Source organism: Exserohilum turcica, assembly GCF_000359705.1.
Source record: "Exserohilum turcica Et28A unplaced genomic scaffold SETTUscaffold_9, whole genome shotgun sequence".
Classification (NCBI taxonomy): domain Eukaryota; kingdom Fungi; phylum Ascomycota; class Dothideomycetes; order Pleosporales; family Pleosporaceae; genus Exserohilum; species Exserohilum turcicum.
In genome coordinates this window covers 859,897-881,215 of record NW_007360310.1, presented here as the reverse complement: position 1 = coordinate 881,215, position 21,319 = coordinate 859,897, and the positions used below count along the sequence as shown (strand labels likewise).

The 21,319-nt window shown below is 54.0% G+C and overlaps 7 protein-coding genes and 1 non-coding gene across 8 annotated transcripts; 4 read left to right on the top strand and 4 right to left on the bottom strand.

Moving 5' to 3' along the window:
• Nucleotides 1–1,924: 1,924 nt before the first annotated feature.
• SETTUDRAFT_44742 (glycoside hydrolase family 3 protein) lies at nucleotides 1,925–4,563 on the bottom strand (the record flags this gene model as incomplete). The annotated part of the gene is made up of 3 exons (XM_008033103.1): nucleotides 1,925–4,172; nucleotides 4,224–4,390; nucleotides 4,441–4,563. 3 exons carry the CDS (start codon nucleotides 4,561–4,563, stop codon nucleotides 1,958–1,960), a joined length of 2,505 nt encoding a protein of 834 aa, XP_008031294.1. The 3' UTR covers nucleotides 1,925–1,957.
• Nucleotides 4,564–4,707: 144 nt separating this feature from the next.
• SETTUDRAFT_157860 (uncharacterized protein) lies at nucleotides 4,708–4,893 on the bottom strand (the record flags this gene model as incomplete). The annotated part of the gene is made up of 1 exon (XM_008033291.1): nucleotides 4,708–4,893. One exon carries the CDS (start codon nucleotides 4,891–4,893, stop codon nucleotides 4,708–4,710), a length of 186 nt encoding a protein of 61 aa, XP_008031482.1.
• Nucleotides 4,894–5,247: 354 nt separating this feature from the next.
• SETTUDRAFT_166311 (uncharacterized protein) lies at nucleotides 5,248–6,693 on the top strand. The gene is made up of 6 exons (XM_008033290.1): nucleotides 5,248–5,427; nucleotides 5,491–5,528; nucleotides 5,594–5,618; nucleotides 5,678–5,949; nucleotides 6,039–6,219; nucleotides 6,288–6,693. The coding sequence occupies exons 1-6, from the start codon at nucleotides 5,320–5,322 to the stop codon at nucleotides 6,507–6,509; spliced, it is 846 nt and encodes a 281-aa protein (XP_008031481.1). The 5' UTR covers nucleotides 5,248–5,319; the 3' UTR covers nucleotides 6,510–6,693.
• Nucleotides 6,694–7,126: 433 nt separating this feature from the next.
• SETTUDRAFT_100381 (uncharacterized protein) lies at nucleotides 7,127–8,622 on the bottom strand (the record flags this gene model as incomplete). Its single annotated transcript, XM_008033289.1, has 2 exons — nucleotides 7,127–8,301; nucleotides 8,352–8,622. The coding sequence occupies 2 exons, from the start codon at nucleotides 8,620–8,622 to the stop codon at nucleotides 7,127–7,129; spliced, it is 1,446 nt and encodes a 481-aa protein (XP_008031480.1).
• A 736-nt stretch (nucleotides 8,623–9,358) lies between these two features.
• On the bottom strand, nucleotides 9,359–10,558 carry SETTUDRAFT_100446 (uncharacterized protein; the record flags this gene model as incomplete). Its single annotated transcript, XM_008033288.1, has 4 exons — nucleotides 9,359–9,484; nucleotides 9,604–10,055; nucleotides 10,136–10,421; nucleotides 10,496–10,558. 4 exons carry the CDS (start codon nucleotides 10,556–10,558, stop codon nucleotides 9,359–9,361), a joined length of 927 nt encoding a protein of 308 aa, XP_008031479.1.
• A 2,023-nt stretch (nucleotides 10,559–12,581) lies between these two features.
• On the top strand, nucleotides 12,582–15,341 carry SETTUDRAFT_166309 (uncharacterized protein). Its single transcript, XM_008033287.1, has 4 exons — nucleotides 12,582–13,167; nucleotides 13,218–13,917; nucleotides 13,970–14,064; nucleotides 14,115–15,341. The coding sequence occupies exons 1-4, from the start codon at nucleotides 12,813–12,815 to the stop codon at nucleotides 15,059–15,061; spliced, it is 2,097 nt and encodes a 698-aa protein (XP_008031478.1). The 5' UTR covers nucleotides 12,582–12,812; the 3' UTR covers nucleotides 15,062–15,341.
• Nucleotides 15,342–15,446: 105 nt separating this feature from the next.
• Nucleotides 15,447–15,534, top strand: SETTUDRAFT_t85. Its single transcript has one exon. It is a non-coding gene; the product is annotated as a tRNA-OTHER (tRNA).
• An 825-nt stretch (nucleotides 15,535–16,359) lies between these two features.
• Nucleotides 16,360–21,319, top strand: SETTUDRAFT_143957 (glycoside hydrolase family 13 protein; the record flags this gene model as incomplete). Its single annotated transcript, XM_008033286.1, has 2 exons — nucleotides 16,360–16,607; nucleotides 16,666–21,319. 2 exons carry the CDS (start codon nucleotides 16,360–16,362, stop codon nucleotides 21,110–21,112), a joined length of 4,695 nt encoding a protein of 1,564 aa, XP_008031477.1. The 3' UTR covers nucleotides 21,113–21,319.

The following is a 21,319-nucleotide window of genomic DNA, read 5'->3' as shown; positions in this document are numbered from 1 at the left end:
GGTCAACGGCACTGTAGAACCTGTGGAGGGACAGGCCATAACTCTCGTACGTGCCAGAAAGAATGTAGAAGAAGATTCTCTTTCAGATACAAGTAAGTCGTACGAAGCATCTATAGCTAGTGTAGAGTAATCTAAGTTTTCGTACATGAAGTTCGTGATGCCAAGAAAAAGTGGCACACTCGGTGATGTGGCCCGCTCGGTGATGGAATACGTTACTACTACTATCTAAATTAACACCGAGATATTAGAAGTCTCCAGATACTTCACATGCTTACTTGACCTCGACTCTCCTTCTACCTTGATGTGGTCCTTTTATCTTTACAGGCGACCCCTTGAAATCTGCTGCGCTGCTACTACAGAGGTGGCTTCTCAAAAGTTCCTACTGGCGTTCATTCTATCGGACTAAAGGATTTTGAGTGTTACGGGCGACGAGACCTAGTATGAGCGGTTTTGCATCCATCCAAGGTACTGGAGAAGTAAGATAAAGAAGCGGGACCATTATTCATGCATCCTTTTCGCCTATACTTACTAGAAAGCTTAGCTATTTAAACATGTGAATTTTCCTACAAAACGTGAGGTGCAGCGTACGATAATAACCCTCTTTCTTCTCCCCTTAAGTTGGTAGGCTCATCTTAGCTTCTTAAACCAAAGAAGAATACCAAGAGTAACCATAGCGAATATGCAGTTGGAAATGAGCTTAGTCAGACCAAATACTACGCAAATGTAGGTATATTACCATCACCCCAACCCCCCATCGAATTATTCCCCAACCAAATGCACATAAGCTTAATGAATAGGTTATCCTTGTGATATTATATATCCTGGGCTGTTGCTTCAGTGTCAAGTTTAAATATTCCGCTCCCCTCTGGAACCTCCATGTACATTGTTAACCATCTAACTGTTTCAAATACTCTGACGACCTCTCTCTCAATCTCTCTCTCTCTCACACACACACAAAGAAATTTAATATGCACTTCTTCAAAACCTTGTTTACTGTTCTTCTTACAGCCGCTGCCGTCAACGTGACTGCTTTTCCTCAGTCTGATCACGACAATAGTGCTTGCTATCTTTGCGATTCTGGTCCTACCGCGGTAAGTTTGGAGATTGCCTATTACGTTTTTTTTTCTTCCCTACAAACGCGCGCATACTACCACCGCCTACTTGCTACGAATAAGAAACAAGTAATAATAGTACCTTCACTGCTGCCTTGTTCTATTGTGCACCCTGGTGTGTCGTTATGGAATTTCGCTGTGTTGGACACGTGAAAATCACTTTGTATAACAAATGCTGATTATTTGACACAGTGTATCAATGAGGCCTGTGTTTACTCTGATGGCTCCTGGTCCTGCGAAAACGGGGCGTACTGCTAGAGTCCTTGATAATGTGGATATATATATCTTATAGTGTTGGTGTAGGCGATGTAGCGGAATAACACGGCAGCACTACTATCTATGTCAGTCATCACTGATAGTCATATCTGCTGGTACAAAGAATAATAATCGAGTCTTAATTGAATTATTCATACTCAGACCCCTTCTAACACTTCACTCCCATGTGTGATCAACAAGATTATTTGTGGACCCGATAGGTGAGGGGAGGCTTGTCAAAATCTGTCGATATATCATTCATGTGTGATACCCGGCTTTGATTCGCGTAGAAAAAAAATCATGGTCAAGCAGATATTGCAAAAACACATGCTAGTAACATGGCGTGTTAGATGATGAAAACTAAGGCTATGAACTTGACTCGCACTTTATAGCCTTCAGCTATAATCTTAGCACAGTTGCTGCAGCATATATAGTCCCCAGCCACAGAGTCTAGAGCTTTAATTCTTTTTCTTCTGCGATAAAAGGCTTCTCAAGTGACGTTGGCCCAGGCGCTGCAAAGATGGGAACCAGCTACAGAGGGTTGATTTACATGATTTGATTAACTGAAACTAGATAACGTTCCATGCTATTTAAATCACCAGCTGCCTCATGCCCTCCGCCATGACCGTAACAACGCCATCAACATGCCCCGCGCTCTGTGCAAAGTGAAACTCATACGGTGCACTATCCACAACCCACTTCCCATCGGCCTCGTCAAACGATGCAAAGTCCTTATTCGCACATGTAAGCTCAACCTGCTTCTCTTGTCCCGGCTCTAAAAATACTTTGTCAAACGCAGCAAGCGTCTTGATTGGGTGCTCTGGCGACTTGTTTTTCCTGCCAACGTACAGTTGGACAACGGTAGCACCGGCCACGCTTCCGGTGTTCTTTACCGTGGCCGTAGCGGCAAAGACACCGGACGATGGCTGTGAGACTGCCGGGTTGGCGATGGAGAAAGTGGTGTAGGAGAGACCGAATCCAAAGGGAAAATGTATCTTTTCAGCCGCAATGCGGTCGTAGTGTCTGTATCCTACGAAGATACCCTCGTCGTATCTCACAGTAAGCTGGCCGCTGTCGTCTCTTTCGCCCGGAAAGTTGCCATGTGCAGGCGCGTCTTCAATGCGCTTAGGCCATGAGATAGGGAGATGACCCGATGGGTTGACGGCGCCGGAAAGAATGTCGGCAATGGCGTTCCCGGCTTCTTGGCCGGGGAACCAGGCTTGCACGAATGCAGCTACCTTGTCTAGCCAGGGCAAAGCTACCGCTACACCGGTAGAGTTTACCACGATGGTCTTGGGGTTGACCGAGGCAACGGCCTCGATGAGCTTGTCCTGGGTGCCTTCGCGGGGTAGATTAAAGCCGGCTTGGTCCTGTCCTTCAGTCTCCCAGACCGGGGTGTGACCGGTGAATACAATGGCAATGTCGCATTCTTTTGCCACGTCCCTGGCTTCGGCAGCGAGGTCCCTGTCATGTTCTGCTTCGTACATGAATCCCAGCCTAAACCCAGGCAAGTCATCGAGAATGCCGGCGTCAGCGTTTCCAGCTGGTGGTTGCGAAACAATTTCAACCTTATATGGAGTACCTCTTGTGAACGGTACGCGGAACTCTTTTTCCGGGTTACCGCCAAAGAGAAAACCCATGGCATCGGGAGAATTATGCTTTTGCTCATACACGACCTGGTCATTGATGCGTACGATAGTCGGGCCGATACCTGAGCATCCCAGGTAGTGTGACCCAGACTCTGTAGGTGTAAACGTAGCTGTGAATATCACCTCACTGTGCTTGGCCTGGTGTTCTAGAAGAGGGGAGAAAGCAGCCTCCTTGTTACCGTTGCTGGTCTTGATCGGCCTATTCTTGTTGTCCTTGTCGAAGAGTTGCATCGTCCAGCCATTGTTTCCGTCGACATCTTTGCATCCTTGCGATAGAGGTGGAATAAGACGGTACGATGCCGCACCCTTGGAAAACTTGAACTTCACGTCGTCGCCATATGCGGCTTTTAGGCCTTCCTCGGGGGTGATGCGGTAATGAGCATTCAATGACGCACTCCCGCCACCGTGGATGAGAGCCTCCTTGGCTAGTCCGAAAAGACCAATTGTCTTGCCCTTGACCTGCTCTTTTCGCAGTGGCAGGACACCATCATTCTTCAGTAGAGTGATTCCCTGCCCGGCCACATCGCGGATGGTTTTGCAGTGCCTTGGGTCAACAACCGACCTCTCTGGTGGAATCTCGGGGTTTTCAAAGGCCCCAACCTTCTCGATCAGGTTCAGGACATTTCTCGCTCGCTCTGTGATGGTAGCTTCTGTGACTTGGCCCTTTTTAACGGCGTCGGTAACTGCATCGATGCTACGCCATCTTGTTGGTCCCGGCATCTCAAGATCTAGTCCAGCATTCAACGAGTCAGCGGTCGAGTTTGTACCACCCCAGTCACTCATGATGAGGCCATTCCATCCCCATTCCCCACGCAGAATTTGCTTTAACAAAAACTCGTTCGAGTCTGCATGTGTGCCGTTGACCTTGTTGTACGCGGTCATGACGGCGAGGGGATGAGCCTCTTTGACCGTAATCTCAAAAGGCTTCATGTAGATCTCTCGCAGTGCGCGCTCAGAGACAATCTCGTTGACTCGCAGACGGTCAGTCTCCTGCTCGTTGGCTGCAAAGTGCTTGATTGTGGCTGCAATGCCGTTTTCCTGCAGTCCATTTACAACATGGGCAGCCATCTTCCCAGCGAGGTACGGATCCTCGGAGAATGATTCAAAGTTCCGGCCCCCAAGTGGGTGTCGATGGTTGCACATGGTGGGCGCAAGGCTATGGCATGATTAGTGATTACCCTCGGATGCTGTAAAGGCGTACACATACAGCACCCGTGCGCTCTTGGTCTTGGTCTCCTCTGCTAAGGCATGGCCAATTCGCGTGCCGTTTGCAGGGTTCCATGTTGCGGCTGCACATACGGCAGCAGGAAAGCATGCTGCTCGAGTTCCTCCCGTGAAGACTCCACCACGAGCACCGTTCGGACCGTCGCTCGTCTTTAGTTTGTCAGAGGAGAAGCACCAACCGTCCTAATCAGAAGTCATACCTTGATGGCAGGAACACCTTTCTCTGGGATAGGAACTGTTTCCCAAAAGTCCTTGCCAGCAAGGAGGGCAATCTTCTCTTGCAGTGTCAGAGACTGGAGGACAGTCTCGACCTTTGAGCTCATAGCGGCAGTTCAACCGATATGGTCTGTCGAACCGAGGCAACAGATGCACTTGGAGAAAATCTCCCTTGAAGCCTCTTTTAACCGCGCAGCCCTCATCGTCTTATGTAGCGAACCGTGTTTTGCTCGACTGCCTTGCTTTCGGAGCTATTGCCCGTTTTCCCGGCTGGAGCTCCGTCGTGCGCCCATATGCTCATTGCAAGACGACGATGTGGAGAAGTTCACGCATGCCTGATTGGCCAACCTTCGAAGGCCACCGTAGCGGCATGGTTGCGAGTGCCGAAGTTCTGCCTTACGCACTGCGTTATTCGTTGGATCCCTCGGCGTCGCCATGATATGCCGAAGATCAGCCTCTCGGCGGGAAGTCGCGTTCCACTCTGCATCAGATGACAGGGGAGCACGGTGAATAAGCTGGCACCTCTGGAAAAGGGCGCGGATGTGGGAGAGGCAGGGTCTACTTTGCGACGACGACGACGACGACGACGACGAACGCGGCGGGCACGGGTGGTGAGGCCTGTCTTAGTCAGATTTGCGGAAGACTTCCGAGGTCAATCCGCCATAGCCGTAGGACCCACGTGCTTGGCTGGCAGCTCTGCTAGGTGCACTCCACCGTGATACGTCATGTTCTATCTGCGCTAGGGTTTTGTTTTGCACTCGTATCTTTTGCACCGTCTGGCTGTCTTGTACCGCGTTTCTGAGCTGTTTATTCGACGTTTACCCATATCCCCTGTCTTCTCTTCACATTGTGTGTTGCACAAAATGGTCATCGAGGCCAAAAAGACCGCGGAGATGGAGCCAACGTCGAGCCGGCGACACCCGCTGCAGCGCTTCGACGCCCCATCCAAGGGCTTTTCAGGTGCTCTACACGTGAGTTGGGAACGGAAAACAGCCTCCAATCTAATTCCAAGCTGATTATATATATTATGATAGGCTATTGGCCTGGCAAGCTTCTATATGTCGTTTAAATTGTATGTATCCGAATCCCCGGCACAACCACCCATACTTGGAGCAAAACACACCTAATACATGATAGTCTGGCCGACAACCCAAATGTCTTTGTGAGTTGATGCCATCTGCACGCGGGATAGCCACACACCGGTGCTAACACGTTCCCAAGAATTCTTCTTTTGGCTGGCACCTCCAATTCCTTACTATAATCGGCCTCTCCATCTCTACCCTAACCTTCATCGTCGCCCTCTTGGCAGATCTAACCTCCACAGCGTTGGAGAAGTCTTCCCAGCTGCCTTCGGACCCTCCGGCTCAAGCCCTCTCCGAGCACCTGTTTAGGTTGAAGAACTACCTAGCTCTTGTGGCTGCGCCAATGGAAATTACCATTTCCGTGCTCTACTGGACGCTGAAGGCCATTGATGGAAAATTGCTCGTGGACCCGTATGTGCAGTATTTCGTATGCCGTTGCTCCAGGGTTTTTTTGTTATTTCGTGTAAATGGATGGACGGGCTAACTGTCGTGAGTGACAGAGAAATACCACTGCCACCTCTTTTCTACGATTTTGGATTCCATCTCGTACCCGCCGTGGTTCTTAGCCTCGACTCCGTCTTACTCTCCCCTCCTTGGCCCACCACGCCCATGAACGAGTCCGCACCCATGATTACCCTTGCCATGTCCACCATTGTCGCCTTTGCCTACTGGATCTGGATTGTAAGTGCTAAGATTTTTCCAAGTCCCTGTTTCATTCCTCCTGTCGTGTTCTCTAACGCCAAGATTAGGAAATCTGCTACTCTCAAAACGGCTTCTACCCATACCCAATCTTCGAGCTCCTGACTACCAACCAGCGCATTGGCTTGTTTGTCGTAAGCGGAGTCATCATGTGGGTTGTGGGTGGGGTTCTGAGAATCATATATGCCAAAGTCAATGGATATGAGAGCGTTGAGCATTTGGACAAGGTGAGGAGGAACAGGGTCATGGGCGGAAGTGGAAAGTGGGAGTAGGAATAAGCAGAAATGTGGAATGTGAGATATAGTACGCGACTGGAGGAAGAGATGGAGTAGCTAGAATGCATGCATGGGGGAAGGGAATGGTACCAGGAAGATAGGCAAGTCATGGAAGTGGAGATAAAGAGTGAAGATAAAAACACAAACCAAAAGTAGTTGGCCATATTAGAGTAGAATATACATGGAGCCACATGACGCGCTGGAGTATCTTGGGAGGGGTGAGGCATGAATCACAACAAGCTATATTCTGTCGTAGCTACTTTATGAATGCCGGAAACGTAAAAGCAGCGATACTTTGCATGCCCATCAGCTTCTTACCAGCAACCCATGCTCGCGAAAGAAACTAAGCAGTTGAGAGCAGCGTAGAAATGCGCAAAGGACATGCCCGAGTATCTGTCCGGCGACCTGCATAGCCTGTCTCTTCCGAAATAGCATATTGCATCGTATGGGATATCGTCAGTTGTAACATAAATCATATAACAGCATACAGAAACCGAGCCCTGGAAAATTATGAAGAAAACCCGCTCTGGGCGGGATTGCGTAAACGCAACGAGCGGAATGGTGCCGGGTTGTAGGAGTCATGCCAGCAGAGATTGGCATGGCGTGGTGATCTTTCAGCTAGTGGAAGGAGAGGGTGGAGCGGTAATGGTGCGTTGATCGTCGTCATCATCATCCTGGCCTTGTTGCTGGTAGCCATTGGATGCATTGTACAAGTGGCTACCAAACTGGAAGCCGTTATGGTCAGGCCCTAGGCCGTATGAGTAAACAGGATACTGGTAGCCAGTGCTCTGGTGACTGTGGCCATTTCCGTACGTTGCTTGGTGAAATGAAGGCAGGATGTTCTCCTTGTTTTCGTATTCGAACGGATCGTTGAAAGGCTTATAAGAGTTGAAAGGGGGCACTGGGCTTGGAGATGGCTGGCGCGTAAAGCCAGACGTAAGATATGTCAGACTGTTCGGCTGCGAGTAGGTAGCACTGTCATCATCTTGAAAGACATCGAAACGTTTTCGCTTCGACGCGCGACTGTTGTTCTTGGCGCGCCCGTGGTCTTGCTCGTACTGAGCACGACCAAAGAATGAGAACGCTTGCCGGTTTGATTGTCTAGTGCGACGAGAGGTGTTGGCATCAAGATGGGCGAGGGCGGGACGCCTGCGTATCGGAGGTGAGCTCTCAGACTTGATGTCAATCTCGTCCTCGTCATCAGACTCGGAGCATGAGATTCTCCTCTGCCGTTTGAATGATCCCATGGGAGTGAAGATGAGCTCAGTAGCTTCCACGTCTAAGGAATTGAGCTCCAACTGTGCAACGACAGAACTGTCTTTCTTTTGGTTTCTCTTGCGTCGCATCTCTGGGGTAGCAGAGTCAAAGATGTCCATCCCGGGCCAGTATACCCCCTTGAGCTTGGTCGACTCGCTGACAGCCATTGGGTCTGCCATGTCTGCAGGATCATCCTCGATGGCGCAAGAAGCCGCTGAATATCGATACGGTCTTCGCCGCTCGCTGGGGTCTGAGTACTCACTCGAAGTGTCATAGTCGGGGTTGGTGTAGCTTCGGGAGCTGGCGCGTGACTCTGTAGACCAGTATTGCATGCGTGGTGCAAAAGTATTGCGACTGCGGAGAACCGGGCCCATGGGCTGTGAGATGGGTGAAGGGGATTGCTCCAGCTTTATCGTTGTATGCTGCTGCTGCTGCTGTTCCGACAAACGAGGGTCTAGGAAATTGCCTGGGGCGGCGCGGCGAACGGGCCGTGGCTCAGGAGCCTCGATCTTGGGCGCTGAAGCAGGACGAGCTGGAAGGAGGTGAAGTCAGCAACAACGTCATGGGCTAAAGCACAGGCACCGAGGGGTATACCAGCAGGCCTCGGTCGAGTGCGGCGTTTGTCCTTTTGATTCATCCGCTCTGACATGAGCTCCTCGACAGACCATTCAGCATACCACTGATCGTACGCCTCGATGAGCTGGCGGGATGCTTCCTCACTTGTGGAGCGGACCTTGACCTTGTAGTAATTGGATAAGTGGCCCTTGCTGGCAATGTGTGTGAGCAAATGGGAAACATCGCTAAAGTTTGGCTTCTTGGGACAGATGTTGCAGTGCAGCGGTATGTTGGCCATCCCGGAAAGGCGAGAGAGGCTGCGCCGTGCTGAGGCGAGGCTGCAGCGCGGAGGCTGGCGTTTGTAAGGAGCGTAAGTGAAACAGACACAAGAGCAGCGCAGTAGGGGATGCAGAGCGTTGCGAAAGGAGCGGGTTGGCAGTGGAGAAGGCGAAGTGGCAGTGCGAGTCCTGCTCATAAGAGATTCAACACAGAGATGGCTGCCGGTCGCCGCGGTAGCTCCAGCCCATTGCTCAGGCAGGGGAGAGGAAGCAGGAAAGAGACGCGAGCACTCGCAGGCAGAAGATGGAGGAAGGCACAGCGGTTTGGAGAGCAAGAGGAAGCTTGTTGGTGGTGTTGTAGCAGTCAGAGCACGTGCAGAGGCTCGGCACTGACAAAAGAGGCAGCCACCGTTGCTGTGCTCCCGCTTTGTGTCTCAGGGTCTATGGAGCAGACGGTGAGGTATTAGAGAGCGGGAGGGCAGTGGCAGGCTATGAATAGCCACGGGCTGGATATGCAGAGAGTCACGCAAAGGGGAGGTCCGTCTGGCACGACGAGGCCATGCAGGGGGTGCAGGCACGCATATTGCACCCGGCAGCAGCACACACGAGAGGCAAACGAGCGAGTGCACATGTCGCCTTGTATGTAGCATTTGCAATCACTTACCTAAGCATCTACGAGTGACGGAGCGAGGCATGCAGCTAGGGGGGGGAGGGCGTGGTCAGTATGGGTCCAGGGCACGTGACGAGGGGCACATACTAGACTGGATCTACCTCTTCCAGGCCGGGGTACTTGAGCAGACTGAGGCCGGCGATGCCAAAGACGGTGTGGAAAACATCAACCATGTCGCCAGGGCGGTCCGCGAGGCCACCCAGCTCGGGATCCTAGTTGTGTGTTGTTGTTAGAGGCTGGCTGTGGTAGAGAGGGATGGAGGGATGGAGGGATGGAGGGATGGAGGGATGGAGGGATGGAGGGATGGAGGGATGGAGGGATGGATCCGCACCTGGCACTGCAGGATAAAGGTCGTCAGCTTGGCAGCGTCGATCCAGTGCAGCTTGTCGAGCATGGCCATGCTGCTCATGACCCACCAGCTGTAGCAGACGTCTTCCTTCTTCTCGGGGCGGCCGTTGAGGCCGCCGTTGTTGAGCTGTCGTTCGCTCAGCCACGCGCCCAGCTTGTCGCGGTCGACCAGGTCGAGTCTCCCCGCGATGGTCAGTGCGCCAACACACGTAAACACCTGACCGGCATGCGATTCAGCGCCCGGGCTGGTGCCATAGCCGCCGTCAAAGTTGGCGCACGAGTCGACGTACTGGGCGGCTTTTGCCACATCGACGAGGTCGAGCAGGCCCATGAGCGAGAGGGCATTGAGGGCGCCGTACAGGAAGCGCGTGTCCTGCTCGCCCCAGGCGTCGCCCGCAAAGGTGCCTGTTTCCGCATCCTGCAGATTTGCAATAACTAGACATGGCATGAGCACGGCGGCCCTACGACTACGACGGCGGCTGTTACACGGAGAGCAGCGCGCGCAGACAACTTACACAGGCCAATCTTGTGGCGGGCGCCGGGGATGCGTTCGTCGAGCTCGGCAAAAGCGTCGAGAGTAGCGAGTATCTGGACGGCACTAACGGTATACAGCATGTGGGCATCGTGGCCCGGGGCAGCACCGAAGCCGCCGTGCGGGTGCAGGCACGACACGACAAAGTCCAGAATGTCGCTGCGCGGCAGGGCGTTGGCATGGCCGAGCAGATGCAGCGCCGTCAGCCCCCAGTAGAGGCCATTCAGACGCAGGTGTTCGGTGAGCCAGTACTCGAGCTCGTCTTTGCGCTGCGGCGGGTCAGCGCGGGACTGGATGGGTGGGAGCTTGCGCGGCCACGCAGACGCTGGAGCTTGCTACGCACAGTGTCGAGACTCTGGACGTAGCGGACGTGCTTGTCGACAAAGAGATGCATTTCGGCGGGCATGGGCGCCGTGCCAGCACGCCCGGGCCCGGAAACAAGAGACATGTCAGATGTGGAATTGGGGGTGTGTGTGTGTGTGTGCAGTCGACGAGGGAGCGAGGGCAAGGCTCTAGTGCGGGTTGCAAGTGCGAGCAAGTGTGGGCAGGTGTGAGCAGGTGCTCCGGTGACGGGTTACAGGTGTCGGCGCATTGATGTGTGTCTCGAGGGATTGCGTCGGACGACAGGGATGGGGCCTGGCGGGCGGGCTCGAGGGGGGGTGAGATGGGGGGGCAGCGAGGACAGCGAGGGCAGCGGGCGAGGGCAGCGGGCGAGGGCTGCAGGCTGGAGAGCGTCTGAAACAGGGCCTTGGCGGCCTTTGGGCCGTGGATCCATGCATCTTCGGTCTGGTCTGCACTGCACTGTACCTGCACCGCACCATGGTTGAAGGGTTGCCGCGCCAGCCTGTCGCGGTGGATACCCAATGTCGGGCCTCTGTCTCTCGCCGTCGCCCTCTCTTTCTCCGTGTGTGTGCCTCTGTAGAGGCGTCTCTTTGTGGGCCATGCCGCGGGCGCAAGAGCCGTCCCCCCCTCTCACACACCGCCCGTAACACTACGGCTGCGACCACGACCTGTCTGCGCACCATGGCAGTAGCAACCGCAATAGCGTGTGCTGGGCCGGATTGGGGGGTTTAGCAGCGTTGCGCCCGCGTACCTGGGGCCGTGCGCCACCGGTGGGTGCCGCCTTCGCCGCCTTTTGCCAGGCCATGTGCATGCGCTCTAATCTGCTCTGGCAGCAGCAGTACACACGTCGCCGCCAAACACCACACAAAGCAGACCGACGCGCCCCCCGCCAGACGCCGCCGCGGGTCCAGCGGCCCTGCACACGACGGCCGCCTGCCGTGCAGCGCCTATTGGGCGCGGCACATGAGTGTTTGGGCGGGCCAGGAACCTGTGTTTGCCCATGGCTGTCAGCGGCACGCTCGATGGTGACATGAGGGGGGGGGGAAGGGTGGGAGCGAGCGAGGAGTAGGAGGGCGCGGGGTAGTACGAACCGTAAGAGGCGTGGTGGAGTCGTTGGGTGCCCCGGTCAAGGCTCCCTCTGCAAGCGTGTCTTGATGCGTCGGGTGCGAGGCAGTCGGATATATCTCACCAACGGCAACGTGTCGCTCCCATGCAGGAACGCAGGAGGAACGGGGGGTGTGGATTCCGAGCGCGTGACGCCGAGGACAGCGCTGGCGGTGCGTGGCACTCTTTGCTTTCTGGCAGCTTCCCCTGATGGAGGTGGGATTTGGCGGGCGAGGACAGCAAGGCGATCATGCAGCGTCTGGGATGGCGTCAGTAAGCGTTGCAGAGGGTCAAAGGGGCGGGCGCTTTGGCGACTGCGGTACAACATTGGAGAGGCCACGCGTAGAAACAAAAGAGGGAGGTGTCCCAATGCTGGTCTGAGGCACCGGCCGACTTACCCACTCTCTCACACATGCACGCCCAAACAAGGGGAAACGCCAATCTGGGAGTCGCGGGCGGGAGACAAAGACAGGGACGCAGCAGCAGCGGCAGCCGTGTGCGCGTGGAGAAGGGTTCACGGGCAGCGAGAGGATGGAGCCAGTGGAGCTATTTTGGGGCTCAGCAGGCGTGGGTTCCTGACTACAGTACAAGCCCGTTGCAAGGGCGAGGGCTGTGGGCGGGTGGTGGACACGGCGGAAGCAGTGGGTGTGTCGGCGGGCGTGGGTGTGTGGGAGTATGTGTGGGTGAGAGTGTGAGTGTGAGTGTGTATGTGCGTGTGTGTGGGTGTGTGGGTGTGTGTGTGTGCGTATGGGCGCGCAGCGAGAGACAGGCTGCTGCTTTGGCCAACAAGTCAGCAGCAGAAGGGGCACGAAAAAGGATGAGATGAATTGGGGGGGGGGTGCGCGGGGATCGTCGCTGGGCCCCAAGGCACATGGGCGCGGAGCTGGTGTGGGTGTGCCCTCTATTACTCTACACTACTCTGCTCTACTACTACACGCATACTCTCTGCCCTGCCCTGCTGCTGCTGCTGCTGCTCTGCTGTGCGCGACCCACCACCCCCCCGACTGCCTCGCACACGCGCCGCATTGCCTGCACCCACTCTCGTTTCCTTTGTCTACACGTCGCCGCGCTTTTCTCAGACGCTCTCGCCCAACTATCCGGCCGCTCCATTTGCAAGCCGGGCGCGCGGATATAGACGGGCATCGCTGACAAAGAGCGCCGTGCTAAGCGGCCAGTAATAGCCCCGGACTTGTCCGCGGCAAACATCAGCAAAGATGCCCAAATCTTCCACACTGTCGTTGGCCATGCGGGGGAAGCCAAAGGATAATGGCAATACGCCCATGAGCCCGCGGAGTCCACGGTCGCCAGATTTGCCAGAGGAGTTTGAATACGCAGCACCCAATGCCGCATTCCACAACATGCCACAGTCGCCCGCCTCGCCCAAGCCTCGCAAGGACTCCAAGAGCATCTTTGCCAATTTTTCCGCCAACAAGTCGTCGTCGCGCCTGAACAACAGCCAAGGTAACCCAATGCGCCAGCAGCAACCATCCCCCAGCCTATATTCCAATGGGCGGAGTGGCGCCTCCACACCGGATCTCGGCCGCCCCGTGCGCACTCCCAATTCTGACGGTAAGGCTGCAGAACTCCTGACAAACCCTCATGTGCTAATTATAGTGCAGATACGAGCTCCGAAGTGGTACGCTTGGACCAGCGGACAGAGTCTGGCTTGTCAAACGAATCTGACACGCACACCGACCCTTCTAAACGCACCACCATAAAGCCCAAGAAGCAAGGTATTCTATCCAGATCAAAGTCTATCAAAGAAGGCGAAGGCTCGGCATCCCGCACAAAGCTGAACAAGGTACCTCCGGCGCAATTGTCACCGGACATTGCAGGGTCGTGGACGACGAATGGCGACGGTACGCCGCTCAAGACCGCGCCAATCGACAAGGGTCAGTCCTGGCGCCAGATGGGCATGGGCAAGATGAGGACACATTCGGCGGATCGGCAGGACGGATACAAGGCAATACCACGCGAAGACGACAATGGGTCAAGAAGAGACAAGTCCGAGCAGTTGTCGGTCGCCTCCAACTCGTTCAACGAAAGCAAAGGCCATGGCTTCATCTCCAAGCTTGGTTCAGGGGCTCGCAACATGGGAGAGAAGATGGACTCTGCGCGCAAGGGTGTTTTCGGCAAACTGGGACGGAGTTCGAGCAACCACGAGAGCCAGACGCCTATACTGAACGAGCCATATGTCTGCAAAATCATACATAAGCCGCTGATAGAACAGACGCGGCTGACTCGAATATCGACTCGGCTGGAACAGTCACGCGACAAGACAGAATTCTGGATGCCGGCTTTACCTTGGCGGTGCATCGAGTATGTACAATACCCAAGCGGAACACAATTCAGTTGCTAACAAATGGCGCAGCTACCTAAACATGCGAGGTTGCGAAGAAGAGGGCCTATATCGTGTCCCGGGCTCAGCCCAGCAAGTCCGGTATTACGAACGCAAGTTTGATGAGGGTATGTTTACCATGTCTACTATAAATGTGCGATTACTGACCAGACTACAGACCGGGATATTGATTTAATCAGCGACCCAAATCTCAACGATCCCAACGTCATTGGCTCCCTCTTCAAAAACTGGTTACGACAACTACCAGATGAAATTTTCCCGAAAACGATACAAGCCGCAATCCAACAAGAGTGCCAGGGCGCAAAGACGACACCACAGATGCTCAAGGATGAGCTTTCGAAACTGCCCCCGTTCAACTACTATCTTCTATTCGCAATCACTTGCCACATCAGCCTGTTGCACTCTTGCTCCGAATTCAACAAGATGAACTACAACAACTTATGCATCTGTTTCCAGCCAGCCATCAAGATTGATGCCTTTTGCTTTCAGTTCCTTATCTTGGATTGGCGAAACTGCTGGCAGGGCTGCTGGACAGAGAAGGATTTCCTTGCAGAGGAGATCAACTTCCTCAACGCGGTCGAGGCCGAGAACCAGCTCCAACAACAACAACAACTACTACTACAACAGCAACAACAACAACAACAACAGACGTCGAAAAATGGTCACCCTCAGAGCGCCGGCAAAAGCAAAGGCTCGTCACAACAGAAGCCTTCTACCAAACGGAGTCAATCCACGGACCACATCAAATCGTCTTCACGGGGACTCTCCTCGGACAGAAATGGACGTGCCACACCATCCAACCCTCCACTGGTCTTGCCAGAACCTTCGAGCAACCCGGTATTGCGCATGCGTGGCGGTGGTTACGGTGAGCGTGAGACGTCGCCAGAACGGGTGACTTCGTCTTCAGACAGCCGAGAAGGTGTACCCCACAAACGAGGAGCCCCACGCGCGCCCCCATCGGTTAGCACAGAGGCGTCTTCGATTGACCTGGATGAAAACACGACACCCACACAAGCGAATCATGGCCGTGACCACTCAGAATCGACACAATTCCGCCTGGACCTACGCGACCCACCAGGCTCACCGTTCAACATCAAGTTTTGAGAAAAGAAACGAAAAAAAAGGAGGAGTCGAGCAGTAAATAGGCCCCTTGGTGCGCACGCATGAGGCGATGAACAAGAGAGGGTTGGATTTGAGCGGTTGTTTTGCGCATCTTCAATTCGTCCTGTGTGAGCTGCCACGAGGGCGCGATACCCGTCTTTTGACCACTCTGTGCTCGTGGCAGCAGTCTTGCCCCGATATTTGTTTAGTAGCCAGCGCTGGAGTTTGGGCTGCATATTCATTAGCTGCTTTATTCCTGCATCATGTTGCATACAGGCGTTGGCTGACAACGCTGCAGTCCAATGGCGCGGGGTCTAGGCATTGGTCCCAACGCAATCGAGTTGGTACGGCAGAAACTGTTGAATACGCTGAAACTACCATGGAAAAAGGGGGGATGGCGCAGTGGTGGAGCGCCTGGAAAATTTTCTGCTGTCTCACGTCAGCAAAGATCGAAGGTTCGAATCCTTCTCCCCTCACAACCATATTTATGGTCCACCCACATGAGAGAGTTACTCATTAAACTACCTATTCGACTGAGAGAGTTACTCGTTAAAACTTGAGAGGAAGACTCATTTAAAGTGAAAGATCTGAGAGAGTTACTCACTAAAAAACTACTAGGCTACGAGCCTCACCTTCATTTAGATAACCCCCTACATTGTACCTACTCAATTTGTACCTAGATTAAATTCTAGCCTACGTAGTTACTTGCAGGCCTTAAGCCTGCACGTCTTATATAGCCCTTTGGGCTGAGAAAGGACGTTAAACTACAATAATAATAATAATAATAATAATAATAATAATACCATGGAAAAGCTTATTTATGCGCGCTCACCGGGCACTGCAGCCTCGTATGGTACAAGTGGGCTCGCTCAGATGCTACTTCTTCCCCAACCCATGCTTTCGAACGGGGCGGCAGGCTGGGGTTAGAGCTTGGGGCAATGACGTGTGGACGTTTCCCGCGCGTTGCGCTTGCGGCTGATGTAGGTCGTGGTCGCGACCGCCCACACACACCACTAATCTCACACACGTCGCCAGGTGCTGCTTCTCCTCTCCCACACCGAGGGCAATTGATTCTCTCGGAAGCTTCTGCCCGTACGGCCGCTGAACTGTTGTTTATAGGCCTGGCTCAGCTGGCTGCTCCTCCACTCTTCCTTCACAGTACTTCCCCCCCGCCTCCCAGCCGTTTCTCACTGCAGCGTCCACGCCAGCACTACTACTGCTCTCCTGTCACTATCCTACAGCACCTATCATCGTTACTTTGCTCACATTTTAGCCTGGACATTGCATCATTCGACATCGCCATGTCTGCAGTTCTACCTCACCACGCAAAGCCCGCCGACCGCAAGGTTGTCTACCTGCTGCCCTTAACCGACTACGGCAGCCCAGACGTGCCGGGCACCTACATTTACCTGCCCCCACCATCCAACCCGGCCTACTCGGTCTGCTTCCAAATCCAGGGTACCAGCTCAATATGTCGCGAGGGCAGTCTTTGGGTCAACATTCCCGCCGAGGGAGAGAAGTTTGAGCGCAGTAACTACCGCGAGTACAAGTGAGTTGTTGCTTCTGCCACACTCTGTGGTGCCACATGTCGCTAACGCCGGACGCAGGCTGCAGCCCAACTTCACGGGTCTGTGTGAAATTGAGATCCCGATACACGAAGCCAATGCCTTCTCCTTCTACACGACGTACACGCCGCTGCCCCAGTGGTCCTTCACGGACGTTGCGTCACCAGAGCCCACACGTACCGATACATTCTACATTGATGTTTGCCCGAGCCTGGAGCTGCATGGCGAGCACTTGCCGGTCGAGGCTGTCTGCATCTTCTCTTGCCTATCAAAATTCATGGGCAGCTACCCCACCGACTGGGACAACCATCTCCGGGGCATTAGTCAGCGTGGCTACAACATGATACACTTCACGCCACTCATGATGCGGGGTGCTTCGAATTCGCCGTACAGCATATACGACCAACTCAAGTTCGACGAAGCCGTCTTCAAGAACGGCGAGGAGGACATTGGGGACATGGTCCGTAAGATGCACGATGAGTTCAATTTGCTTGCTATGACCGATGTCGTCTGGAACCACACGGCCCACAACAGCAAGTGGCTTGAAGAGCATCCTGAATCGGGCTACAATGTTGATACGGCACCTCACCTGCGCCCTGCACTCGAACTCGATACTGCACTGTTGCAATTCGGCAAGGAGCTCAAAGAGCACGGTCTGCCGACCACCTTTGATAGTGAGGCAGATCTCCTCAAGGTTCTGGAAGGCGTAAAGGAGCATGTTCTCAGCAAACTCAAGCTCTGGCAGTTCTATGTCGTTGACGTGGAGCGAGACACCAAGGCCATCATGCAGGCCTGGATATCTGGCCAAGCCAAATTTGTCGATGACAGCTTTAGTGAAGCAGGCCTTCGTGGGCTTGATGCTGTCCGAGACTGGCCGTTGAAGAAAAAGGCTGATTGGCTGGTTGAGCATGCGCTGCGTGGCGGTGACCGGATGGGCGAACGTTACCGTCGTACCATGGATCCAAACATCGGTGCTAGCCTGCTCTGCGCCTTGTTTGGCCGTTACGACACCCGTAATAGCAATACACCAGATGACCGCGCAGCACAAGGCACAATTACTGCCATTCTTAATGAGGTCAACCTTCCATTCTACCGCGAGTATGATGGCGACCAAGCCGAGATTCTGGAACAGCTCTTCAACCGGATCAAGTATGTCCGGATAGACGCCCACGGGCCCAAGCTCGGAGAAGTCAACGACGCAAACCCGCTCATTGAGACCTACTTCACACGCCTGCCACTCAATGAGACCACAAAGAAGCACAACCCCGAGGCCCTCGCTCTGGTGAACAATGGCTGGGTCTGGGCTGCGGACGCGATGCGCGACAATGCTGGTCCCAAGTCGAGGGCATATCTCAGGCGAGAGGTCATTGTCTGGGGTGATTGCGTCAAGCTTCGGTACGGAAGCGGACCAGAAGACAACCCGTTCCTCTGGGATCACATGGCCAAGTACACGCGGCTGATGGCCAAGTACTTCCAGGGCTTCAGAATCGACAACTGCCACTCGACACCTCTACACCTTGCTGAATACATGCTTGATCAAGCACGAAGTGTCAACTCCAACATCATGGTCTGCGCAGAACTTTTTACAGGCTCCGAAGAGATGGACTACAAGTTTTGCATGAAGCTCGGTATCTGCGCGCTCATTCGCGAGGCCATGCAGGCATGGAGCACCCAAGAGCTGAGCAGACTTGTACACCGTCATGGCGGTGTTCCCATTGGCAGCTTTGAAACCGACGAAGTACTCAATGCTGCACAGGAAACCAATGGAGCAGGCGAGTCGAAGCCACTCATCAAGAAGATCAAGCGCAGTCCTGTGCACGCGCTCTTCATGGACTGTACACACGACAACGAGACGCCAGCCCAGAAACGAGATGCCCGCGATACTCTCCCTAGTGCCGCACTCGTTGCCATGTGTGACTGCGCGACTGGCAGCGTTTTTGGCTTTGATGAAGTCTACCCCGAGCTGATTGAGCTTGTTCACGAGAAGAGGCTTTATTCTTCGGCCAACTCCACTGGAGAGCCAATCAAGCCGCAAGCCGGCGAAGGCGGCATTGGAGGCATCCGAAAGATCATCAATGAAACCCACGTGAAGATGGGCAAAGAAGAGTACAACGAGACGTATATCCACCACGACAAGGAATACATTACTGTTCATCGTGTCAACCCCCACACAAGGAAGGGCTACTTCTTGATTGCCCACACGGCATTCCCAGGCTACAGTGACAGCAATGGAGGATTCGGCAAGACCAATCTTCCAGGTACAAAGGCAAAGCTAATTGGCGCCTGGAATCTGGAAGTTGACAACAGCCCGGAAACAAGAGCCAGTGTGATTGGCGATAAGACAACACTACGTGGTTTGCCAAGCAAAACAAATGATCTCGAGGGCGTTCAGATCGAGTCGGCTGGCGATGATACGACAATCAGCATTCCTGACAAGTTTCCTCCAGGCAGTATCGCTCTCTTCGAAACCTGGGTACCGACTGCCGAGCACGCTGGTGGTCTGGACAAGTTTGTCACTGGCAGAGCGCGTTCAGCTTTCAGTGGGGTCAATCTAACCGATCTGAACTACATCCTGTACAGGTGCGAAGAAGAGGAGCGGGATGCTACAGACCACAAGGATGGAACTTACAACGTCCCCGATCACGGCAATCTTGTGTACGCTGGTCTGCAAGGATGGTGGAGCGTACTCCGCGACATTGTGAACGACAACAATCTTGGCCACCCTATTTGCGACCACTTACGCAAAGGCCAGTGGGCCCTCGACTACTGCCTTGGCCGTCTTCAAAAGATTTCTCAAAAAGAGAACTACGCCAACATCAAGGGACCTGCCGAATGGCTGGAGGCCAGATTCGATGCTATTCGCAAAGTCCCTAGCTACATGCTGCCACGGTACTTCGCCTTGGTTATCCAGACCGCCTACAATGCTGCAGTGGAGCGTGCAATCGAGCTGATGGGCGAAAACATCCGAGGGGGCAACCAGTTCCTCAAGAGCTTGGCGCTCGTCAGCTGCCAGGTTACAGGCTACATGAACAGCGCCTCGCTGTGGCCAGACAAGAGCGTACCCAGTATGGCTGCTGGTCTTCCTCACTTTGCATATGACTGGGCACGATGCTGGGGTCGTGACATCACAATCTCGGCCCGTGGCCTCTACATGGGCACTGGTAGGTATGATGACGCCAAAGAGCACATCTTTGCTTTCGCCAGTGTCCTCAAGCACGGCATGGTTCCCAATCTCCTTGGTGGAGGAAAGAATCCCCGCTACAACTCCCGCGACTCGGTTTGGTGGTTCCTCCAAAACATTCAGGACTACACCAAGATTGTTCCGAACGGCATGGACATTCTCCAAGACAAGGTTCGCCGACGATTCTTCCCGTACGACGACACGTGGTTTGCGCATACCGATGAACGTGCGTATTCCAAGTCATCGACTATTGAAGATGTCATCCAGGAAGCCCTCCAGCGACATGCTTCGGGCATAGAATTCCGCGAGTACGACGCAGGTCCCAACATCGACAGTCAGATGAAGTCGGAGGGCTTTAATATCAAGATCTGGACAGACTGGGAAACGGGCATAATCTTCGGTGGAAACCAGTGGAACTGTGGTACATGGATGGACAAGATGGGCGAGAGCGAAAAGGCCGGCAACAAAGGTGTTCCTGGTACGCCTCGAGATGGCGCTCCTGTCGAGATTATTGGCATGCTTTACAGCACCGTACGCTGGTGTGCCAACATGTACGCAGCCGGCCAATTCAAATACGAGGGAGTGACATTGGATGACGGCAAGAAGACGGTTACCTACCAGCAATGGGCCGATCTGATCAAGGCCAACTTTGAGCGGTGCTTCTACGTTCCTCGTTCGGCAGAGGAAGACGGCAGCTACGACGTCAACCCAAAGATCATCAATCGCCGTGGAATTTACAAGGACTTGTACCGTTCAGGCAAGGAGTATGAAGACTACCAGCTGAGGCCCAACTTTCCTGTCATGATGGTGGTTGCTCCAGATCTCTGCGACCCTGAACATGCCTTGTATGCTCTCCAGATGGCCGACAGGGTCCTACTTGGTCCTCAGGGTATGAAGACACTCGACCCGTCTGACTTGAACTACCGGGGCTACTACATCAACAGCGAGGACTCTACCGACTTTCACACAGCCAAGGGCCGCAACTACCACCAAGGACCTGAGTGGCTCTGGCCTACGGGGTTCTTCCTGCGCGCCCTGCTCAAATTCGATCTCCAGCGACGCAAGACGCCCGAAGAGCGCGTTGAGAGCTACCAACAAGTCACACGTCGTCTTGCTGGCTGCATGAAGGCAATTCAAGAGTCTCCTTGGGCTGGCCTGACGGAGCTGACGCAAAAGAACGGCGAGTTCTGTGGCGACTCGTGCCCCACTCAGAGTTGGAGTGCTAGCTGCATTATCGACTTGTTCCAGGACGCGCGAGAGTATGAGATGGCAGGATCGGATAAGGCTGGCCAGCAGTCTTCATCGTAGGCGGATGCGGTTGGAAGTGCTACGAGCACGTTTCTTCGGTTGATGTAAGGCGGTTGAGGCGGTTGGAGAGGAAGTGTTTGTGGTAGGGTAATGGGGTGTTGCAGTTTCCTAGATATCCAGTCAATGACCTATGATTTGTCTCCAATGCTGTTCTGGTACTCCTAGTGGTGTGTGGTAGTAGTGCCTTTGTCTTTACTCACAATAAGC

What these genes read in the sequence shown, in the direction of transcription:
- SETTUDRAFT_166309 (XM_008033287.1), top strand. Translation starts at nt 12,813, where the DNA reads ATGCCCAAATCTTCCACACTGTCGTTGGCCATGCGGGGGAAGCCAAAG. An exon ending in TTACCTTGGCGGTGCATCGA is followed by an intron (nt 13,918 to 13,969) that starts GTATGTACAATA and finishes CAAATGGCGCAG; the next exon opens with CTACCTAAACATGCGAGGTT. An exon ending in CGAACGCAAGTTTGATGAGG is followed by an intron (nt 14,065 to 14,114) that starts GTATGTTTACCA and finishes ACCAGACTACAG; the next exon opens with ACCGGGATATTGATTTAATC.
- SETTUDRAFT_166311 (XM_008033290.1), top strand. Translation starts at nt 5,320, where the DNA reads ATGGTCATCGAGGCCAAAAAGACCGCGGAGATGGAGCCAACGTCGAGC. An exon ending in TTCTATATGTCGTTTAAATT is followed by an intron (nt 5,529 to 5,593) that starts GTATGTATCCGA and finishes AATACATGATAG; the next exon opens with TCTGGCCGACAACCCAAATG. An exon ending in CCGACAACCCAAATGTCTTT is followed by an intron (nt 5,619 to 5,677) that starts GTGAGTTGATGC and finishes CACGTTCCCAAG; the next exon opens with AATTCTTCTTTTGGCTGGCA.